The following is a 24,436-nucleotide window of genomic DNA, read 5'->3' on the forward strand; positions in this document are numbered from 1 at the left end:
AGACAAAAACCTAAAAGGCCACTGAAGAGGCCTCTTCACGTAAGTGACAATAAAAACCCTCACAAGGCACTTTTTGCTCACAGTCAGCAAGTCSTGCTGGCAGTTTAGTTCACTCATCTGGAAGGAAATTCAGTAGCCCAAGAGACAACATGTATTATACTGAAAGGGTTAATGCTAAAGGGCTTTTGCTTAGGATTCAGCAAGCTTCTTACAGAACATTATCTGACATTTCATTCACAGGTGCTCAATGGTGATTTTCAGCTTCAGTTGCCTGCGTTGCTGTCCTGGAGCTCCAAATGTACATGTAAATAGGTAGGCCAAGAGCCACAGTTTATACCAAAGAGAGATTTAAGTGCAAAAACTAGCTCTAAAAGGCAGAGCAAACAATAGATGCCAACCTAGTGGTGGCGCTCAGTGCCAGTACATTCTTCCCATGTAACAAGAATCCCCAGGGAAGATTATTTTTCTCTCCAGAGAAAAATGCATTTGGCTTTTGTAGGAAACGCTTAAAACGTTCCCTGAAAGGACGGGCAAAGCAATAACATCATGGAGATCCTTTTATGTATTAGTTGTATAGCCAAAAACAAATTGAAGGAGTACAAAATGCTTGCAGGAAGGTATTTACTTCCAAACTCACTTGCTAGCAATGGAGAAAATCATGGGAAAGAAATACTGTCTGGAAAAAATAAATAAATAAAATAAATAAATAAAGTCCACTAGTCTGCAAGGAAATCAACTCTGGATAATATATATTTTTTAAGTTTGAATAGGAAGTAGTTTCTAGTGAAAATGCTTGATTTCACTTTTTAATCTTTACAGATTGCTTTCAAACTTTTCTCTGAGCACAAGTAGGTGTGAATTTGGTTGTTACAAAAGCTAAAGTCTGCAAGAGAATTTAATTGCTAGACTATGAAGGCGGAGGGCACTCAACCTCCAATGCTGCAAAACAAAAATACTCATGGTAGTAGTCCCTCACGTGCTCCTGTTACAGGAGTCTCACTAACAGGAAGATGAAGCTAAGCTGTTTTAGAAAGCTGCGTAACCAACGGAAAAAGCCTGCTGTAGCTATTGCCTGCAAGGAGACCTAGAAAGGACCTCACCACTCGTTACGTTACCTGCTTGAGAGGTACCGATCCTGGACAAACATACCTTTTACACGCGCTCCCATGCTACTCCTCAGTCTGTCATTTATCTGCTTTATTAATGTCACATACTTCTCATGCCTAGTATTTTTTCAGCAATTTAGCACGTCATCTCCTCGCCTCTCCACCTCACACACACTTGACAACTTCAGAAACTGTTCCAGTGTTTATGCACAACAGTAAACCACAGTTTTCCTGTTCAGTCTACAGATTGCTTTACAAATGAGTGGTATAAAAAGCAGATCATAACACATTGACATAAGAAGCATCAGAAGACAGCTGGCTGCGTAAACAGGGAGAGGCAAACAATCTTGGTAACAGGAGTGTTCATTAGTGCTTATTCTTAGGCTTTCTCCAGTCCTTTGCCACACCAGCCACGCTCCTACTTTGAGGCTTAGACAGAGTTTTTGAGCAAGAAAGAAACCTTTAGGTAATGCCCCCCAAAACTTAAAAAGAAACGTGTAAATACCTTCTCTTGCAGTAAGTTTAAATAAGGAAGGTCGAAAGTATTTAGACAGAACTGGGAAATGGCGCCCTTTCTCTTCCATTCCTCCCCCTGCAAGAGCTCCGTTGCAGACGATTAACAATGTTTTCTCCTGACAAGTCCATAACAACACTGCACTTCAGCAAACTCCTTCAGAGGCTGCCAAAGCCCATCCTGTGTCTGCACACAGGAACATGCCACCTGGAACACGTGCGCTGCCTGCTGCTGGGTTGCTCAAGTGCTTCAACTGCCTTTTTGACTGCTGCGATTATCCTAATTTCCTCCTCAATAATAATTCCTATTGATAGGGTTTGGAGCCAAATCAGTTTGCCAGCTCTCCAGCACCAGTTTAAGCAGCTCAGCACTCTGGCCAAGACCACTGCGTTGGAGCTGCCAGGCTTCTTAGGCAAGCAAAAACATAAGCTAGATAAATTATCACCTCTCCTGAAGTCTCTCATATGAACAACAGGTGAATATTTCCATGAAAAACAAGGAGTATGGGAACAAGGATAACATAATAAGTATTTATATTGTATTAAATAGTATAGTACTATCTATCAGAAATGGCATAGATATTGGAGTGTTTGTTTTCCTGTAGAATAGTCCTTTCTCCCAAGTTACCAGGGGCTTCAGAAATTTTCTAGGTGTTTTTAGGTATTTTTCTGTTAAGAGAATCTTTATTGTAATTAGATACAAGACATGGAAACTTTAAAAAAAAAATCAAGGTAAGAGCTTACCATATGGTAAGGCTAGAGGACTATTGCTGAATAAAGTTAGAATTCCAACTGACTACATTGCATCTTCAGTCTATACTTTTCAGTGAGCTACATGGAAAACCTGTATTTATCTAGATTAAAAATAGAGACATCACCCCTTTATCTTTGGGGTCTTTCCCCATCAACATGTTAGTCTTCCAGGAAATAGTCTTCTCCAATAGTACCTTTCATTCTTTCCTTTTCCTCAACTATTCAGAGAGCTAGCAAATCCTTGCCAAGGTAGCCTCAGTCCAAATGAGCTTTAGATGACAAGAGGCATTTTGTCCTCTCCTTTCTTAGTTCAGTTCTAAGCACTTAATTAAAGCCCAGTGCCAATAAACAGCACCAGACTAGCATCTTTCATGTTGCACAGCCTGCTCCCATTTTCTGCAACTGAAGTGAGACCAAAATCACTGCAGTCTTCTGCAAAGGAAGCAAGGGAAGGCAAGAGAAATAACTTTCTCATACAGGGAACTGCATAGAAACTCAAATCATCTTTGAAAGTTATGGGCTGAATCAGAATTCTCTGTAATACATCATAAGCAGTAAATTAGGAAAGAAGTATCTGTCAGTGTTTTCAGCTGGGGGGGGGAGGTAGTGCATGGGGTAAGCAGACAGCTAAGAAACATGCTAAAATATTCTGTTTACCAGTAGTTGGCTGAAGGCACTATTTCTATGGCAACAAGCAGTTTTCCCCACTGTCTTCAGTCCCCATCTCAGTCCCCGTGCTCTTCCTAGGGAGGAAGAGCACAACATACATTTTAAAAACCCAAGCGAGTTTCTGTAGGACTGAGCAGACAATACTCCAACACTTGTTTTTCACAATTTACACTTCCAGTCATTTGTTAAAGTGACAGTGAAACATATGCAAGGCAGTACAGGTAGTCCGATCTTGCCATCAAGTAGTAGCTCTTTCGCCATACACCTACTTTATTTTTTCCTTCTTCAGAAAGATTTTAATACAGAATGGCTCACATGATAAGCAAAGACTAAAAGACAGTAATCCAACACAACAGCAGAGATTATTGGCATTCGTCTTCTGAGCAGTGAGATCTTCAAAGGCTAAGTGCCTTCATATACAGAAGACTTGAAAGAAAGCAGACATGAAAAGGAAAATGCAAATTAAAAGTTAAAACTTTTATTTTGTTAAAGTGTCCAGTCTTACAAGTCTTTCAGAGAAAACAATAGCAGCCTTCCGGGCGTAAGGTGGAGGTGCTGTTGATCAGCTGCCCAAACATATTCCCACACAGAGTGAATGTCACAAWTCTGAAATGTTACACCAAGCTGCAGGTCTCAGATGCCAAACCACAGCCCTGTTAGTACACTTACAGAAAGGGAGTGAACGATGTTTAAGCCATGAGTAGTGTCCTAATGAAATGGACACATCTGTCAGCTGTAAAAGATGACTCAGACCCACTAGCCCCCTTCTTATTAGGTTTCCCTCTAGAAAAAAAATCCCCTATTGTTCAAGAAACTTCCTTTAAAGGAAAAAGAGAGAGGGGAAGGGAAGGGAAGGGTATTTCCCGAAATCACAAATTAAGCCTCTGCATGAATTCTATTTCACTTTAGGCATTAGGGTCCAGCAATTCAAGTACAGCTGCTTTTAAAAAGGGATTTCAGAGATGAGATTTCTGGAGGGTTTCACACTACCAAAGCAGTTTAATGGTGCCCTTGGAGCTGGAAAGATGATGGAGGGAAAAAAGTCCAAGTCCAATGTTCTTGTCCAGTGAAGTTCTGCTTCATGCATTGTTAGAGTGCCGGTAGGACAAAAATCACTCTTTTGGCACATGTAGTTTTAGTAAAGCTACAGGATCCACTGCGTATCTAGCAGTGGAAAAACATATTTGTTGTTTTAAAATGCAATGAGGAAAAATAATTAAACTGAGGCTTAAGTGATAATTCTACTAGTCAGCACTCATTCAGCCTTACCTTAAGTAACATTTCAGAGTAGACAATGCTACTGTTTAAGGTATGACATTTTGTTCTTCAGCAAGAGGAAACACACCAACATCTGAGAACTCTCTCCATGGTTGAAAGAATCAGAGGGAACAGCTGGCTTCAGCCAGAGACTAATATACTAGGAGTGAGTGTCTCAGTGGAAAAGTTAATGCATCTCTAGAGAAGGCACCAGCTATTAATGAAAAGAATTACCCTTCCTTTGAAAGACAAGAAAAAAAAAAAACATTTTAAAGAACTCAAAACACGCAAGTCCCTTTGCAAACTGAGAGTGAAAAAATGGCTTGAAAAAGAAAACAATGTCAGAGCTGTTGAAACAATATTTGAGCCTTTCTCTGCCTTCCTCCCAATACACCTCATCCATCACAAAGGATGTTATTTTCAGAATTCCTAGAAACATTCAGAAAAAAAAAAAAAACTCACTGTGGCTCAGCAGTGAAAAGCTACTTAGCACTATTTATGATAACGAACAACAAGAACTTAATTAAAAATGAAGCAAGATAAATGGAGTGTATGAATGGTGATAAGAAAAAATGAGGTAGGACATTCTCAGGAAGCAACAATTAATACTAAAGAACATCACATCTTGAAAGGTAACTGCAACAGCTATTTAACAGTTCAGACTGGCAAAGTCAGTTCATTCCAGCTGAATTAACTGTTGACCATACGGTAAATTCAGAAAAAGACATTAAAAACAGGAAAAACTTCAGCTAATATTCCAGTGCATAGTTTCAGAGATACAGCAAAATTTAACACATTTAATTGCTTGGTATCCCTTGCCTTATATTTAGTTCCAATCTATTTGCTGCAGCCTATTGTGCTGCAAGGAATTTGGCATGAAAGGTAGAATCCCGTTTTACTAACTTTGGTTCCTAACATGAGATGAGTGTGCTTATGATCTACAGGAGGCTCCAAGAACTTCTTCAGCTCAGCAGTGCTATTAAAGAAACTGTTCTAATTTGTTTTATGGCTTACCAGCTAATAGATAATCTGGCTCACTACTACAGCAGACCTTTGAAAATTTTTTTTTGTCCAGAAAACAAGTCATTGACAGAYTGCTGATCGTCTGCTTAAGTAGAACAATCCTCCCACCTCTCTCCCCCCACTCAGTGGGGAGAGCAGTGTCAGGAAAACTAAGCTTCAATGTGAAAATGACTAAAGGAAAAAGTAGTAGATAAATTGAACACTTGCAAATGAGGAAGGACTGTTGATGTAAACTCATCCTTCAAAGACTGAGCAATCCAGACAGGTATGGGAAGTGAGGAGTGACTCACTCTGCTGTGGCACAAGTTTTGTAGGAGTCCTGTGCAGTAAATGTGCTCAGGAGCTCAGTTTTGACCTTATCCTTGAAAATATCAAGCTTCTTCGGTCTCCTGGTACGAGACATACTCTGCAATCAGCATCTATACTGATAGATGCTGGGGGAAGAGGAAGAAACATGTCAAGAGTAAGTAGTACCTAGCACTTTCTTGCAGAGCAGCAATGTATCTTTATAGCACCCCTTTCCAGCGTAACAAGTTATCAGACTGCTCCTTCCCATTTTGCCACACAGGAAGCTATCTCCAGCCTTAGCAGCCACTCTTGAAGTACTGAGCCTGAAATATTTGAAGAGCAGCAAAAAGCTAGGGTTTCCATGCATGGTCAATACTGACTTGTCTTACAATTGCTCCATAGAGCTCTGTCAGGCCTAGGGCAGTCCCTACTCAGCAAGCAGCAGGAGTAAAGCTCTATTATTTGTAGGAGACAGTCTCMTCTCTAGCAAAACAGCCTACCATCTGCTTGTCCTATGTATTCAGCATTGAGATACACAGCAGTTCAGGAGACTTGCAAGCTTCTAGAAGCACTGAAGCATACTTTCAGGAGCTGCCTATAGAAACCTCTAATCCAGCTGCCTAATTGTCAGCTTGTATAACTAGGAACACATCTAGAAGCAAGAGTCAGAACGCTCATCTATAATGATCCAGGCCCACTGGAGAAATCTCTGCTCCTGTAAGCTAGGTTAAAATTCTACAAGGGGCACTGCCCCTTTCAGCCCTGCCTAGACTAAAATGCATGTTGCACTGTAACCAGATTACCCAATGGCCTTGAACTCAGCATGAGTTCAAGCCTCTGCTCAGTTACCATCACTCTCCAGCATTTTCATTTGGCACAGAGTAAGGAAAAAGTTTCTTCTGCCATCCAAACAGTCTCCATGCCCACCATGAGGAACTGCCTGGAAAGCAGTCTTACTGCACCTAAGCCTGAAGCCTTCTTTACTTAAGTCCATCTAGCAACTTGTCCTGTGCTGATCCAGAACACTAGTGCAACTGGATTGTGTCCAGCCCAAGAAGCATCAGCACCCACACTTCCAAACCTCAGCGTTTGCTCTGATACAGTACACTTTGGAAAACTGTTTTCCTCTCATCCTTTTACCAGTGGTCCCAACTCTAATAAAATTTCAACACGCTAACAACCCTGTTAGGAACAGAGACAAGAGTTTTTACAGTGCCTTGCCTTCTAGACAGAGATTTAGTCTTATTCCCTTGGACTGTTTAAACTTTATAATGAATAGACTAACAAAGGCAGAATTTACATCTCTTAAAAGCAGTTTTATAAACAGATTTCCTAGACTTTAACATAGCTTTATTTAAGCATCTGAACATCAACAAATCCAGAGCCCAGTTAACATTGTCCATGGTTTCAGCACGTTTAGTGTGTAAATCTCATATATTACATCTGATGAAGGTAAGTCGTAGTGTGCCCTATTGCCCAAACATCCAAAGATACCCAAGTTTGCAGGGAACCAGTCTGGAGATGGCTGCAGCTTCCCCCTTTGTAACTCATGGGAGGCCTCCAAGTGCTTCATGCCTCAGCTTGCAGAACTCCACCTCAGAGCCAGCCTGTTGGCTTAACAAGGAGTACTGCAACCTGGACCTGCAGGTCCATGAGCCTCCTCTTCCTTCAGAAGGAAAAAAAAGGCAGATTTAGGGTGTATTGTAGGCACGCCTTAACCACCTCACCTTGAGGACATGATTATCAGTAGCTATTACACAGTAATCTACCTCTGCCAATGCAGAAGGGGTTTCTGTCAAACAATATCAAACAAGTCAGACTTGTTTCAAACTGCTCTGTCCCAGGGATCTAGAGGAGCTCAGTCCACAGAGGATTCTCCTACTGCTCCTTAACACTGGGGGAAATGAAAAGGGGAAGAAATGGGAAGACAGGTTTCCTTTCCAGCACCAAATTCAACCAGCATTAACCTCTTATTTAGGACAAGAGGTGTAACAGGTACTGGCAGCCATTAAAGGAAAAAAAAAAAAGAAAAAAAAAAACAGAAAAGAACAATCAAGCAGCTCTGTAGATTGTGTTCATGAAAAATACTGGCAAAGCATCTAACAACTTAGTGGGGGAGGAGGCACTGAGGAAACCTGAGCATTCTTCTTTACTATACACACCAACCCCAGGGGAGACCCTGACACACTGGCCTAGTCATGTTTATATTTGATAMATGACAAAACATCAGGAACTTAAAAGTAGTTTTAAAAGCTTTAAAAGCCAACATCTTGAAGCAGCTTGATGCTTCTGGCAGAGTAAGTGAGACAGTCCTACTGCTTTTAATCCAGATCTTATCTTCCACTTGAACTACAACTCATTTCACAAAAATCAGAGTATACACAAGCCTGTTCTGGATAAGGCTGTGGAAATATTTCCATTAGTGCTTCCAGCACACCATTTGGAGAAATATGCTATGGGATCTATTTGTCAGTACAAGTGACTTGAATCTGATAAAATAGTGCAATCTCAAATGAGCAGTGGAGGTGAGGGGGTTTTGGTTCTTCGCCTAGGGGCGGAAGGGAAGGTGTGGAGCACAAGGGGGGAAAAGACAATTAGTAACATGGAAAGGGATCCTGCATCCAATCTGATGTCTGACATGAATTTACCCCCCCCCTCAAAATCCCACTGTCAGCATCTACATAAAAATCAGCCAGCTGTATCCCATCTCACCCCACTGTGGGGCCTCACTAACTGAACCGCTCAGTTAGGAAGGAGCAGAATCAGGTGTCAAAGAGAGGAAGGTTCAAGAGGTTTCCTGAACTCTTGGTCTTTGCTTGCAGAACACTGAACACTCAGTCGTTGACACTTACGAGCCCCACTCAGGGCAATGCAGTAATCAACATATTTTTGCCTCTATTTAGAGGCCATTTCCATTTACCAGCACCATCCACCTCACCCTACTACCTGTCCAGAAGAACAGCAGCACCTCTTACTCCCACTGGCCCTTGCTCAGGAGCCACCCGATCTGCCTTGAATCTCTTCGAGATCCCAAGCTTCCCCCATCCTGCATCTGAGGCAAGAATCAGCCTCCCTCAGAGCCATGTTTGTTCAGGGACTCCTTGGCTAGTCTGGTAGTTATTGAAGGGGGGAAGGGGAGGATTTTGGGAAAAGGATTGGAATGGCCTTTTGTTTCCTTCTAGTTGGTCAGAGGTTTTTCCCCTCCTTTCAGGGGCTCAGGCTTGTTCTTTGTCTGCCCTCCACAGCCGCTCCTTGACCTCCAAGGGCAATGTGTTGAATAGGTCCTCCTCCACAACAAGCCCACTGCGCTTCAGCAGAGGACATTCCCCCAGCTCCACTGGCAGGCACTCCAAGCGGTTTCCCCGCAGCTCTATCTGCGATAGATTTGTCAGCTCCCCAACTCGAGATGGAAGCGACTGCAGCACATTGTTCCCTAGGTTCAAGGTCCTCAGCTTCCTGCACTGGAAGAGCTCTGGCGGGAGACTCTCAATCTGAAAAAGAAATCAAATCAAAGTCACCAGCAAATAGGACACATGCTCACAAGAAAAACCTCACAGAATGCTTCAGGGTATACAGAGCACTGCTTTTCAGTCATCTGCTTCTTTCCTAAGGGAACTTCTGCTTTCCACCAGAAGGACTGCAAAAATTAGTAATTTTAAAAGTCACTCATTTAAAAGATAACATTTATTCCTGTTAAAGCCATTTAATAGTCCACTCTTCCTTCAAAGTAAATTTCAAGGAATAACACTGTAACATTCAATAAACACTAGGCTATGAACTAAATGAAGCAATTCAGGATTCTTCCCTTCATTCAAAGTCTCATCATAAAGGTTATAATTTGTCTTTAAACAGAACCGCACCATTTTAGAACTTGAATTATGCACAGTATCACTCATTGCTAAATTAAACCATAGTCCATTTTGAATGAGATGGAGTCCAGGAAAAAGTCAAGATAATGAGACAAAACCAATTAAAGACAGATTAATTAAATCACTGTTATTTGTATATCAAATGTTATGCAAACATAACATGCAATTAAAGGATCACAGACTCTTGAAAGTAATAGTTATTTAAGGGGCAAGRACTGGTTTCAGAAGGAAGCAGTGTGTTATAGTATGGTCTGCATCCCAGAASAGTACACTGGTACCAGTCAACTCCAGAAGGATCTTTTTGCTAAGACTGTTGTGCTAATGGAATACAAGTCAGAATTCCTGGCCTTGGGAAATGCCGGTCTACCAGCCCCTTGTGTTTTCCACTGTCACTGGAAGTACCCTAGGGCTCTGACTGCTCAGATAATTGTGGCCTTGCTCACGCACCTACAGGTGATAAGAACTGCTTAGCTCTTTCACTGGGTCCTTGCCATCTTTTGCTTCAGACCACACTATAGCACAGGCTGCTCCAGCCTTCCTATTGCATTAGTGTCTTTGCACAGGGAAATGGGTGGTGCTATGCTGTGCTGCAGAAAATGGAGCTGCCTCAAACTCCTCTTCATCCATCAAAGGCTCCACCTGAAGACTGCAGAGGATATACAGCAAATTAACCCTCAGGAAGCTGTGTTAGAAAGGCTGCCAGAAGACAAGTGGTATAGAATTATGCATGTTCTAGACAGTATCTTAGAGTCTTTAAAGCTCCCTCCACTTTGCTGAATGCCATCCTCAGGAACTGCCCATATTAACCATGCTTGCCTTAAGAAAATATCTTGGCTTTTAACCTAACGCAACATGTGTGCATACTGGGAAGTTTACCAGTGTTTCACGAGCACTAGCAGGCTGGATAGCTCTGCATCTGTTTGTATAGGTGGGTTAAACTGACTGAGCAGCTGTTAAACTGAAATASTTGACTGGCTGCTGCTTGTCTGCTCAGTTCAATGACAGAAAACAGACTTGAAACTTTTAGTTATTAACTTTAAAATGCTGGCTGGAGTTCCAGAACCCTATTTAATACTGAATCACATCAGAAATTCCATACTTGATTAGAGTGCATTTTCCCTATGAAAAGCCAAACAATACTGGAGCTGCTTTGTTCACCTCTGACAGGTATCCTTGACTGAATGCTGTCAAATTGCATCTTGCCAAATAGCAGTAAGGGTCTTGAATTATGGCAGCGGAAGCTAGAAATGCTCAGAGCCAATTCTACTGCATATTCCCACAAGACCCTACAAGCCACTAATCAGATCTGGCTGCTCTTTATACAATTATATTGGAGCCTTTWGCAACTTCAGGTGACAAAGTCCAACAGAAAAACATCTTGTTAACACATTTCTAGCAAAAAAGCCTCACAGGAATTTGCAGACAGAATGAACAAAAACTTCAATGAGACATTCATCTTAATGCACAGACTGATCTGTGACATGTCAGAGGTATCCTTAATCACTCAGGAATAACAGTGCAGGAAAAAAGCCTCAGATATAGTTTGCTTTAAACAAACCCCATACAAGCCAAGAAATCACTSCGGCAGAGATCAGGCATCACTGTATATCTGGTCATCTCTAACTTTTCTTGCATTTAGATATCAGGACAACTTCTTACCCACTTGGGATTACTCAAGGAAATCCACAGCCATAATTCAGGCATATCAAGATGCCATGCTATTCTCCCTACTCTCTGGAAGTTAGTGCATTGCCATAGTACACACACATTCACCTGACTGGCAATTAACAAACCTGATTTAGTTCACTATACTGAATAATGACACTGCAGAAGACAGTTTTGCTCTCTCCAAATTAGGACCATTTTTAAGTCTGCCTATACGCAACTTCTCAAATGTGAAGCATATGTTATGAGACTGAACTGTACGAGTATTCCCCACAAATGCACAATACTATATACAAATTTGTAAGCCAGACATGCCTTGCCTAGATGGCTACTGTTACAGTGTTTGTACACAGTCGAGTATGTAAGTGTAGATTAAGACTACAGGACTACAGTTTCTCAGATCTCCCTTTTAAGCCTAAARCCAGTGTCAGTCTAGAGAATACAAACTCCCACTGCAGAGAAGCAACAAAGGATTTATGAAACATCCTTCAGAGTGCCACTTAAAAGCTGTTCCACTGTTAAGAGAGGAAACAGTACAGAATAAGGACTGTTTGAAAAAGAATTGCCCCTGGAGTTATTAATGTTTCACCTTAGATAAGCTTTTGTTTCTCTCTGAAGGTGAAAAGCAGTGCTGAGTATTTCACATTCTCTTGTAGCACATTTAATCACACAGATAACAGAAGTGCCAGAGAGTTGCTCACACAAGCAACTCTCAACTTCCTGCTCACTTACCCTGTTGGCTGTCACAGCCAGGTTCTGCAGGTTTTGAAGAAGTCCAATATCTGCCGGTATGGAAGTCAAATTGTTGTGGCTAAGATCTAAATATCGAAGTTTCCGGCAATAAAAGAGCTGAGTGGGGATCTTTTCTATCTTGTTACGATTCAGGTAAAGGCGCTCTAAATTGGTGAGATTGCCTATCTGCATGGGGATGTAGGCAATGTGGTTGTACCACAATTTAAGGCAAGTGAGACGATGTAAGTGCTGGAAGCTGATGATTTCTTCAATGGTYTTGAGGTTATTGTCCTTCAGGTCTATCTCCTGGAGGTTGTGGAGGCTAAAGATAGAGTGAGGAATGCGTTCCAGGTCACAACGGATCAGCTCCAGCTCTGTCAGGTTGACCATTTTCTTAAGGCTGTTGAGGACAATGAGCTTGGTGCCTTCATTGTTGATGGATAACTTCTGAAGATGCACACCAACATCTGTCACCACCTGTGGCAGCTTAGTGAGGTTACTCTTGAGCCTCAACACCTTCAGCCTCTTCAGTTCCCTCAAGCCATCTATCACAATGTACCGGTTGTTTTCAGCACTCAGATTCCCTGTCAGGTGAAGCTCCTCTAGTGTCTTCAGGCTATAAATCCAAAGAGGAATCTCCTTGATGTCTGTGAACTTGATATGGAGAGATTTCAAATTCTCTCTCAAGAAGGCAAGGGCTGGAGCCTCAATTTTGGCAGCTGTGTGGTAGAGCCACAGCTCCTTAAGGCTAGTGAGCTGGGCAATGCTTGGGGGAATAGTGACATCAGGGATAAGCTCCAGTTTCAAGACCTCCAGCTCAATGAGGTCAAAGACTGTGTCAGGTATGCCACTCAACATAAAGAGATGCAGCTCCAGCTTATCCTGGGAGTTCTTGGTGATCCTCTGACGCAGCTTCTCCAGAGTCCACTCATTGTTGAGGTTCAGCTGCCGCAGTTTGTTCTCACTCACCTCTGACAGAAAGACAGCAAAGCGCTTGGAGTACAGGGGGTCATACTGATCAATCAGATGCAGCATAAAAGCAAAATCATTTTTCACATCAGGAATATCACTGTAGCTGCTCTCCTCCCGGATGGACTCAAAGGAATATTTCTTAAGCGATCGCCTCAGCATCCACCAGAGAGTATACATGCAGATCAAGCCATAGAATATTACCAAGCTTATGTAGAAAGATGCCAAAATTTTGAAGAGAGTGGCCAGGGGATGAGCACAGCGGTACATCCGGTAGCCAGTCAAGCTCTCAATGTCCACTTTACAGTCAACATCAAACGTTATGTTGTTGACATAGTAGACAGTATAGCAGATGATCAGAATGAATTTGATCACTTTGATAATGGTTTGTCTCATATAGAGGCGATATACTATGTCTCCTTCTTCCACATGCGTGCGGAACTTTTTCACTTTCTCAAACAATGCTTTGGCCTGTTCCCCTTCCTTCTTGTCCAAGACACCTGTCTCAGATCTGTCCACAATCCCTTGCTCAATTCGAGACTTTGTTCTCTGTAGCATGGGAACAGTGGCTTCCACATCCTCACTGACTGTGGAGGATTTCTTGTCCATCGAGCCATTCATTTTCCCAAAGGCTGGTTTGGTGTCACTCTCTTCCACCACTGTCTCAGATAATGCCCTCGTTGTCCATGGAGAGTCAAAACACTTCAGCAGAATAGACACAAAATGCTCCAGCTTGGAGCTGGTCCTTGGGAATTTGAACCAGAAATTGCTACAAGCCAGAAAAATGAGAGTATGTAGCAGCACCAGATAAGGAAAATACTTGGCAAACCAGTGAAGGCGGTTCTCATAACACACAGCATCCACATAGTTATACTGGTGCCGGTCCAAATCRTATCGAATCCCTGTAGGCCCTGTGTCAGTAGAGGGAACAAGACTATAGTTATAGTATGTACGCTCTGGGGTTACAGTTATCCAGCCTCTGACAGAGTCATTGCAAGAGTCTTTGGTTACCCATTTACAGGGCAAACAAATCATTTTGTCTTGGGTGACCTGAAGTGTCCCTCCAAACACAGCAATCATGAGCATCACTATGGAAATGTAGTCTGTGAAGACATCCCACCATGGCTTCAGGATGCGGTATGCTGGCTGAGTGTCAGCAAAGTAACGCAGTTCAGTGACTGGAATCATGGCTCACCTGAAAGGAAATTAGAAAGCATTACTGGCTTAAACTGTTTTCCTCCACTTTTCAAGAGAGCTCACATTTTATTAAGTCTGGCACAGCAACACTGGAATTAGGACAGTGCCAATTTCAAATCACTTGGAGACAAATGAATGAGGCTACCTGGAGAGCAATTTGCTAAGGCTGAGGCTGTGAAGTYAAGTTTGTTGTCTTCTTCCCTGACAGATGGCCTTTGTCACAAGCGATCAGAACTGGCACCTCTCATTAACAGTCGATGGGATAAAAAGCGTTCACATTTAAGGAAAGCTCAACAGACTTACACTTCCCTGCCAGGCCAGTATTTGGAAGTTTCCCCTGCTATTGAATCCAGGGATTATACTGCAGGGATGAAAGAATTTGCCAGAATGGTTAGAAAAGACCAAAATTCATGCACAACAACATACTTATCCTGAGCTTCTTACTGTTTTACAGAGAGAGAAAATAATTCCCCATTTGTATTGTTCTCAAACTGCAGAGGTGTGGAAGAAGATCTACATGCATTATAGCTGTAATTCTTAAAACATTTTCACTGACACTTCATCACAGGGGATAAAACAAGCTTTAAAATAAAAAAAAAGTAAATAGTTATCTGATACGATGCCTTTCACAAGGAATTTTGGCTTTTTCCCCTTTGCATTAATTCTCAAAGGAGAAATTAGTTACTTCCCCTGTCATAGATTTGATACTGAAATCCTGTAACATCTGTTCTTTACTTTCTTGCTCTCTTATTTACTTCAGAAGTAAAGGAAGGGGGAAACAAAATAAGATTCACTTCCCTGACCAACCACTCCCACCTACCAGAGTTCACCTCATCTGGGATTTAAGCATCACAAGGGAACTCAAAAGGTTCTGGGAAGCAAAAACCTTATGGCAGGATTTTTGTCCTTCAGTGATTCAGATTTTCAGATACAGCTTTAAGCACATTCTCCCACAAACTGGAGAAAACCTGGAAGCCCAACTGATGAACAGATAACTGAGCTCAAAATTTTCCCCAAAATCTGCCAGGTACCACAAGCCAAGATCATGAAGTCATTGTAACTTGTTCTAAACACAATGACACAAAGGAAAAAAATCATATCACAGCTGCTAGCAAAGTTCAGGAGTAGGATCAGAACTAATCTTTCAGTCATTTTGAGAAGCCCACCAATAAAACAGAGCAAGTGCCAAGATAACATTTGTGCAGACAGTACTGACAAGTCTTGTGGGACTGCAGGCTTGAAAGCAAGATTTTCTGTACACCACTGCCTTGTAAGAAGGTTTCCTTGACAAGTAGGGTGCCTACAGTATCTGCTTTTGTGGAATTTAAATTTGTAGTTAAAAATGAACTTCTAGTAGAAAACTGCAAAGGAAGTCCTTCCCAGTATGCACTCAAAGCACCACATTCCCTAGAGGCTAAGTACAGAATCCTGCTTCCTGGTTTGCTGTTTACAACAATAAATGGTAAAATGCCAAGCTGGACTTAGTGCTATTGGGAAGATTGCAAGCAGCTAGAAGGTGGTAGCTTGTGACAGATGACAGCCACCCTTAAGGAAGCATTTGTCTTTCTGTCCATCCAGTTCCAATATTATATTAATCCATTACAAGAGACAGACTGAGGGGATTTTCTCCACCCTTTTTTGGTGAAAGAGGAATTTTGAAAGACAATAGGGCAATATTTGTTTTAGAAGTTCAGTAAGACAACGCATAACAGTAAATAAATCTATTTCTCAGCCAGTAACTCATAATCCTGGCACAGGATGCWGAAATAAGGGATGAAAACAGCCATACACAGCACTGTCAGAAGCAACTGCTGTGTTGTCCAAAACAGAGCTGCAGAGGACCAGGCATGCCAGTCACTTTGCTATGCAGAATGGGCTACWTTGATCAGGTTAGGACAAGAGGATTACACATTCACAGCAACAAGAAAGAACTGGCAAAACTGTCTTCTGAAYAGCACCTGAGCTGCTAGAATGAGAGGCATGTCAGTTCAGAGCCCCTCTCCYGGCTCTGTTGTTAGCCTGCTGAAAGGCCCTCAGCAAGGAACCGTCTGCCTCAGCCTTCTTGTCTGAATGTGCTCATCACCCATTGTACAGAGAGTTCGTTCGTAAGATAGCTTTGAGAAGTGCTGCCTGTACATACTACACAAATACTAAACCCAAGATAAAAAGGGGTTCACAATTGTTCTTTACTCCCCCTGCACACCAGGACACCTAGAATGATGTTGGATGTTAAAGGCTCTCTGCATCACAGTTCCTGGTAATGTGTGTCCTTAGTTTGTCCATACAGATGGGAAAATTCAGATTCAGAATCAAAACCCATTTTATACCTGGATTTTCTGCTGGAGAATCTGATAGAGGCTTTTAATCATTACTGACAGGAGTTCTATACTATCCCAGTACCCTTACCCATCTATTTCATCCYGCTACACAAGGACTTTAAGGACTCCTATTATACAGGCCAGGAAAACAAGACTGAAATAATTCATAGACAAACCAGGAATTAGGTTCAGCTTCTGAAGCGTTTGAGAGTCAGAGCAGGATGGTTAACATACTGCTGTCTCAAAAAAACAAAAAAATTCCAAAACAAGCACACACACAACCCTCCCTATTACCCTGTGAATCCCCTCCACTTTAAACAGGAAGACAGAGAAGTCTTGCTCTTCCAGTCCATATAAGAGAAAACCTAGAAAGCTYACCAATAGAGGAACACCAAATGCTGCTGCAGACATCTGCTGGAACAGTTATTCTTGAYACAGCTCAGCTTCTCAGATCCACCTGTGCCTATATGAATATCAGATTCATATAGAGGATCCTATTCCTCTTTTCCTTGCAGGAACATGCAGTGAGAAAAATGATACTGTTCATGGAAGAACTGCTCCCCACTTCAACTCTTTACTCCTCCTACCCTACTCGGGGGGGGGAGGGGGGAGAAGGGGGGAAAGCACACACACACACACAGCTTTTCCCAAGAAATTCTTCCTCTTTGCTCCCTCACTCCCAGAAGGGAAACTTTTGCAGGTTTAGCTCAGTTGGTTGGAGCGTGGTGCTGCTAACGCCAAGGTCACGGGTTCAATCCCCATACAGGCTATGGGGAGGGTTGGACTAGACGATCTCCAGAGGTCCCTTCAACCTTACCATTCTATGATTCTAATTGTTAAGCCCTTCATAATCACCTCCTTGTAGRCTTACGAAATAAGGAAGACCTTTTCAGACAGCAGGGCCTCATGCCTAAGGCCAAGGCCTTTTCATACTGAAGYCGTAGTGCTCAGTTGCTAGTTTTGCCCAATCCAGGATATGGCATTTCTTCTGACGAGTTAACTGTATCAAAGTGTTCACTCCAATTTGTATCTCAAGATGACTAAAAAGGAAACCCAAAAGTGAGTGCAGCAGGCTCACTAATTCTTTCTTTACCCAGTCACATGGGGTAGGAAATCTCCCTTTACATTGTGCACCTACAAGAAAGGTAACAAATCACTCCTCTGAATGTGTTCAGCCTGCCCCATGCTATAGTCTACTAATGCTCAATGTTAGCAATTAGATCCCTGTAGGGTGGAGCAGGAAACCTCTGCCTTTCAGTAACAATGACAAGGTCACTAAAGGAAGAGAAGGACATTCATAGCAAGTCCCCACTCCTCTTGGCAGCAGGGGAGATACTGTTCAAGTCACAGATGAAGAGCAATAAAACTAGGGGTCACTTTACAGAAGCTCTAACATTTGGCCTCACAAAAGACTGAGCACAGAAGGCATGAACTGAGCAGGACAGACCCCAAAGAAGAGTAAACAGTTCGCTACAGAGGTCCATCCAGAGACCAGGCTGACACTTCAGCTCCCATGTTACACAGCTAGAGAAATTCTCAGGCAGTAACATGTTAAGGCTACCCCTCACATGCGTATCACAGCTATGCAAGACATCTCTGCAGTTTTCACAATGCTTCAGAGTCCCAACAACCGCAGCTTGTAGTGAAGCAGCTTATGGACAGGTACAGTCACAACTGGGAAAGAAACACTGTGTCAGGACAGACTTGGTGAAGGAGATCTGTATATCAAGCTGTAGACATTTCCAGTTGAGCTAACAAATTATTTGTTTTATAGCRTCGTTAACTCTGCCACATGGAAAGCATTAATAATGAGCTTGAAAGACTGTTTTATTCAGATCTAAAGGCAAGCTGATTTCATTAAACTCAAACTGATAGGTAGAACATCTGTGCCTCAAGCCCTGATAATTTCAGGAACAAAGTAGTAAGTTTTTCAGCTGCAGTAGTATAAATATAACAGACAGGCTTGATGTATTACACACTAAGGAAAATCTAACARTTGTGCATCTGTCTTGGAGGTGTTTTAGCTTTGCTATACCACAGCATTTTCCCAGCTACCACACAAAGCAGTTCCTCACCCCCCAACCAAGGAATGACTTTACCTTCAAGGTTTTAGCAAAGTAGCACTACTACTTTGAGTGCAATTCTTATCAACACAGAACATGTCAGGACAATCTGCAGAAGCAACATCTGAGATTTGTATGAAGAGCTGTATGCTAAAGCTGCACTGTCATACAGCAGGATTACTGATACACTCATCGATCCAGCCCATAAATACACCCTGCTAAAGCTTCTGCAATGCCCACATTTAGATACTACATTTATTTAGATTCACTTAGATCCAAGTTCATATCCCACCACAGACTCCTCTTGCCAGACAGCCTCAAGAARAGCAGTGTCTACTCAGTAAGAGCAAGCTAGGCCAGTATGACCATCCCTGCATCAACCTGCTGGGCACCTACCTACCATCTGTGGCAGAGCCTCACCATTCATGCTAAACAGGCTGACAATACAGAAGAAACACTTTTAGACTTACATAATCAGCCTGCCAAACCTACCCAGCCTTCAACCAACCACGAGCATCACCAAGTGCTAAACCCCTGTTATACTAGACACCTGGAAGAGAAAGATAATCACTCATGTTACAAGAACAGGGACATCCTGAGCACACCATACCTAAACAGTAAAATCACAGAAACAAGATTGAACATATCTGGCTGCCAAAGACCTCCTACAGTAGCACATATCTTGCCAGATAAAGACTGACAGAAGCAATCCTTTCCACAGACTCCAGAAATCCTGTAATAATTTAACAAGTTCAAGATAGTAACAGAGCAACTGCTGCAGGAGCACAAGCATTCTCTAATTCAGACAACATAATYCCTTTACCTCAAACCAACCAGTCTAGACAAATTAAGACTGATTTTTATGGCTAAGACACCTGACTGAGCTATGCTTGAAATTCCTGTCTGCAATTGCTAATCAGCATATCCAGCTAGGGATAAAGGGAACAGAAACATCACTGGTTTCACTGGCTAGTTTGTCAGCTTGACTCATTTACTGAATACTTGATCTAGCCTCCTCTTTCCTCCTTCCTTCTCTTGGCCCTTCTGTTACTAATGGAGTTATTGGGGAAAACAGGACTATATCAAAAATCTCRTGACATGCCCAAGGATGTCCTAAGTTTCCATACCTTATTTCCCAGACCTCCCTAAAATCAGTAGCGTCCTTACCTTTAGCAGGATTCAGCTTCCAATGAGTCAGTCTTGCAGTGCAATTTGAGATAAACAGAGAAGATTGCACTGCAGGTTGGACACTTGCAGCTCTTTAGTTCCCACCACAATTATTCTTAGTTCTCTGTGGCTTTCTTCTCAGCTTGTGTGCTGAGAAGTGCAATATTACTAACAGAATTTCTTACCTCTCATAAGCCCAGTTCAYGTGCTGACCGTCTCAGAGGCGGATAGGGAAAAGAAAAACCTTGATACCATTAAGACTATAGYGCTAACTATTGACAAGCTACAACATGTTACAAGATTTCAACAGAGCAGAGCTTCCTTCTCCAGCATGCTGCCACCTGAAATCCTGAAGGAGGGCAGGACAAACCTCTTTGTTTGAGCATCAGGAAACAAAAGCTTTTCAGGTCAGAAATGGGCTCAGCAATTTCTACATCTCCTCCCCTATGTGTTAGGCTAAGAAGGGGAAAGGGGGGGCGGGGGGGGGGGGAAATGAACCATGGAGCTGCTTGCACACATCCCTCAAAAAAGCTTCCAAGTACAGGGACAGCCATAAAATCAACTGGAAAAGTCCAAGAAAAGAGATAAGACAGGAGCCTGAGCTCTGACTGACAAAATAGCATCCCTACATCAGACTTTTTCTTCAATAAAAAAGTCACTCCTGGGGAATAAAGTGTCTTCTGAGATGGAAAAGTGAATGTGTTAYGTCTAAATAGTGGATGAAATAGCGGAACAGTGGCTGCCACATCACTTACATTCTTCACTTACTGGGACAGCCTGCRAACCTAATGCTGAGAGCAAAGCAGGTTGGTTTTCACATATCCACGCACCAGCTATATGCAACATGCAGCCCCACCCACATCACAAGATGTAGCAGGATGCAGTATGACTGTAAGACTGAGTAACAGAATGGAGTCTAAAGTTATCCGAATCATTGAAACTTGGAGCAGGGAGCACTTGTGTATACATAGCTGTATCACTGACATAGCTATCAGATGAYTTACTACAAAGATGCAAACCAGAAAAAACGTCTGCATCAGCTTATAAATTATGAATGTATGTGGTCACAGGCTTCCAATCTAAAATTAATTTCCTTTTCACAACAGAAAAGATGCTTCAAGGAAAGAGCACTGGAGCTTGTCTTAGAAAAAATATGCCTGCCCTATTCCAACAGAACACTAAGAAACACTTCCCTTTACTGACTAATGTTAAGTGATTTAATTAACGGTTAGTAACTACTTAAGCTAAGAGACAGCAGCAGCATTAACTTGGAATAACCAGAGCAGCTTCAAACCCCTCCTCAGTTCCTGGAAGAGGCTATTCAGTATTAAACCCCAACATTAGAGAGAGACATACAAGAAAAGAGAAAAAAGGCAAACTGTTTCCATCTTAGATTTTGTGCACATTGAGTCTGAGAATGAAGATTATCCTTGCTTTAGAGCTTTTGTTCACTTTGAATCTAGGGTCTTGATTTCTTTAATCTCTAACTTGATACTTCACAGCTCTGCTCTGTCCACCCTTTGTCTTTGGAAACATTCCTTAGTAACTTTCCTTATTTCTCTCACTTCTCTCAGCTGAATCTTCTTTCATCTTAACCAGCTCATCATCTAGTTTTCAAGCTTGATAAGACATCAACTGTCAGCACAGTTCCTTGGCAGGCTGAGGTTAATATCAAAAGAAATAAGCACATGTTCACCTATTTTCCCTACCCTATAAGCTTTACACCTTCAGGACCACAAGCTCCAAAGCAGTGACATCTAAAGTAATCCAAAAACAATGACCAACTTCCAGATCAGAATATTTTCTGGCTGCCTTAGTTGATAAGGGATGGACCACCTAATGCTTGATCAYCTAGACTCTAAAGGAAAGCCAGATAAAGAGTCCAGTACCACAGTTTTATTGTGCACAAAGGTAGACTGTAGCTATAGAAGCAGCTTGCAAGTTTGTCACAAAGGAGGAGCTGTGTGAATTGCCAAGGTAATTCTATAATCAAACATTAACAATGCTTAGTACACAAGGAGAAGGAAGCACTATTATTTTGGCAGTGAGGTCACAACTGAATAGCTTTTAATCTCAAATGCAGCTTGACAGCTGCAAAAGCCATGTATAACTCAGCTACATCAAACAGATTTTAAGTTACAATACAAAATATATGCACTAAGGAAAAAACTGCTTGAAAGCTTTCAAGATAGCCTCTTCAATCCATGTAAAGGTAAGCAGTTAAACTCCTGTTCAGGAGTAGTGTCCATATGTTAGACTAATTCTCAAAACACTTGGAAACACACAGGGAGGAGGCCCACTACTTTACAGCTGAGTACACTTATTTTTAATCATTACCAAAACAATAGTAAGCATCACCTATACTAAGAAGCCCCACACAACATGCATAAACCCTCCCATCTATGCTCTRCCACCATTCCCCTGATACTGCTATTTTTCTAGATATCAGTTAGGCTCAATTTAACACCAGAAATTAGTTTTACTTYTCTTTTATAAATACTCCACAAAACAAAATCCTCCTCCAGAATGTAGAAGAGTTACATAGTGGTCTCTGTAATTAAGCCTGCTCTGATCATACAGYAAGTTACACACTTGAACTCTGCTGCTTTTATAAAAGAAATCCACAGCACAGAGCTCCCTGAACCACAGAACACCTCTCCTCCAGCATTTACTAGAATGTAATTAACTCAAAGGATTCAGTAAGTCATAACTGAAAGGCTTCTGGTGCTCCACATTTCCAATGGAAATATTAACTTCTAACATTTGGCTTTTACTATATTTCAAGGAACTATTTATACTTTATCTTTGACCTACAGGAAAAATGTTAAATTTTTTCAAATCAGTATGGAAAACAAAGAATCAATGAACTGTTAGAATGCTAACCAAAACGTTAGTTATACAAGTCTTAAGCATGCTTATATTCTGGAAGCAATATACTGCACCTCTAGCTGCTCAGAATATACCCAATCTAAACAGCAGCATGTATGTTAGAGATGAGCAGATTTCCATAACACCATTTATTACTATCTTAATAGAAAACCAAGGAGAAATGGAGTTTCTTGCAACTAGCTTCTGACATTGCCCAACCAACACCCACACAGGAGATTAGTCAGTACATTCCTTTAAGTGCACAATGAAAAAAATTGTCTAGAAGCTGCCTGTACAACAATGCAAAGGTTGTGCTTCTGAGGACGGAAGAACATTAATAATCTGAACACTGCTTGCTACTTCTCAAATATATTCCTTTTACATAGCAGTCACCAGCCCATTTACTKGACTGCAGACAGCTTCCAAGTACCTACTGTTTAGTGCAATGAGAAGACTGAGTTGGTGTGTTTATATAGCCAGGAGTTAGACGTGTGTGCAAATGTAACAGTCAATTTCTACTTCATACAGTGCTCAGTTCCTTAACTCTCTCCCCATCTTAAGCAGCAACTAAGGGTTTACAGATTTAGCCTACCAAAACTCTCCTCACATCATCCTCTTACTAATCCCCTTTCCTTTTTACTCCTTATCAGTCATCTCATCACCACCTTGTGCTTTGCAACTGCATTCAAGTAGTATCTTGGCAATCCCCCTGCTTTATCACTCCACTCAAGAGCTCTCCTGTAGCCCTTACCCTGCAGCTTGGTTCTGCTATCTGTACTTCAGGCCTCTGTGCTGGAAGAAGATGATGTCCCTGCGTGCTGGATCCTGAGTGGATGCTGAAACGTTGCATTCCCCACACGCCATGGGAACAACTTCCTGAAATGAAACAGAAGTTATCAGCAAAGAAGGGAAAGTTAAATTTCAAAGGGAACACATTATATAAAAGCTTGGGAAAGGATGTCCAAGACAAAGAACAACTCAGAGGGTCACAGGGAACCATGAAGAGATCTCTTCAGAACTAGAGGGATAAGTTACAAACTAAGAACTGAAACTCCTAGAAAGGATTCTCCAGCATCGGTTATTCCARAAATATCAAAAAACAGGTACCGCAGACCCAGCTGAAGGAGACACTGAATGCTACTATTCTAAGCCTAAACTGGTAAAGACTGATTAACCTCCTGCAAGAGAGCRGAATTTCTCAGATGGGGAGGACTACTCAGCTTTACTACCTACTTGCTAGCMTGATAATTTCAAATGTTACTGCCAGAAGCCTTTCTGAAAAGGCAGTACTTCCTTACCACTTTGGATTCAAACAACTGTGCCCTTTCTCCTCCACATCTATCAATATGATTCCTTCTCAAGTAGTAGCAGTTTAGCACAACACGAATCACAACTGCATTTTTATTTTTTTCCTGCATGTCAGCATAGGAAAACAGACAAGAGAGCCAGGCTTTGGGAGACTGCTCARCCTTCGGGCCTCCTAGCTACACAGGAGAGGACTGCAGGACCTCGGGGAGCATTTGGTCAAGAAGAGGGAAAGAAGCACTGGAAGAGGAAGAGAAATGAGTGGAAAAACACAGCAGTGAGAAGATGCTTGCTCCAAGAACACACCCCTCCTAATTGCAAAGTTACCAATAAGGCTGATGGACTTCACGGGGGTCCCCAGGCTCTTACGCCAGAGCTTCTCTACCCCAGCTGCGACAAAGCACCGCAAAGGACGCGTTTAAAGGAGAGCAGTCCCTGCCCACCGCACCGTGCTCCTCTCGCGGGGTGGCCGCAACACCAGTCTCAACCCAGAGCACCTCACTGCCGCCCTCGGGCGCCCACAAACCACCTCAGAGGTGAGGGGAAGGAGGCCGCGCTCCTCCCCCGCCGCGGCCCCAGCTGCCCCCAGCCCCGCCGGGGCGCGGAGGAAGCGAACCGCTGCCCCGTTAGTCAGCAAATCCCTTCGCCGCCCGCCCCGCCGCTGCCCTCGCCTC

The 24,436-nt window shown here is 42.3% G+C and overlaps 2 protein-coding genes across 3 annotated transcripts in view; one reads left to right on the plus strand and one right to left on the minus strand.

The window, feature by feature from the left end:
- DOLK (dolichol kinase) overlaps positions 1 to 24,095 on the plus strand; it is a 40,270-nt gene extending 16,175 nt beyond the window's left edge. Inside the window, exons 3-4 of one of the 2 annotated variants that reach the window (XR_014896717.1) lie at positions 241 to 312; positions 23,881 to 24,095. The gene's annotated coding sequence lies outside the window, so the exon portion shown is untranslated. Of the gene's footprint in view, positions 1 to 240; positions 313 to 8,854; positions 8,941 to 23,880 lie in introns of those variants that run through there. The other variant, XR_014896716.1, reaches the window with a different exon arrangement.
- On the minus strand, positions 3,504 to 24,121 carry LRRC8A (leucine rich repeat containing 8 VRAC subunit A). Its single transcript, XM_085312054.1, has 4 exons — positions 24,090 to 24,121; positions 23,209 to 23,333; positions 11,876 to 14,039; positions 3,504 to 9,100 (listed from the first exon to the last, which is right to left on the minus strand). Exons 3-4 carry the CDS (start codon positions 14,030 to 14,032, stop codon positions 8,825 to 8,827), a joined length of 2,433 nt encoding a protein of 810 aa, XP_085168180.1. The 5' UTR covers positions 14,033 to 14,039; positions 23,209 to 23,333; positions 24,090 to 24,121; the 3' UTR covers positions 3,504 to 8,824.
- Positions 24,122 to 24,436: the final 315 nt, after the last annotated feature.

The sequence above is a fragment of the Rhea americana genome, unplaced genomic scaffold (assembly GCF_003343005.1).
Source record: "Rhea americana isolate MKP2758 unplaced genomic scaffold, rheAme1 scaffold_357, whole genome shotgun sequence".
Classification (NCBI taxonomy): domain Eukaryota; kingdom Metazoa; phylum Chordata; class Aves; order Rheiformes; family Rheidae; genus Rhea; species Rhea americana.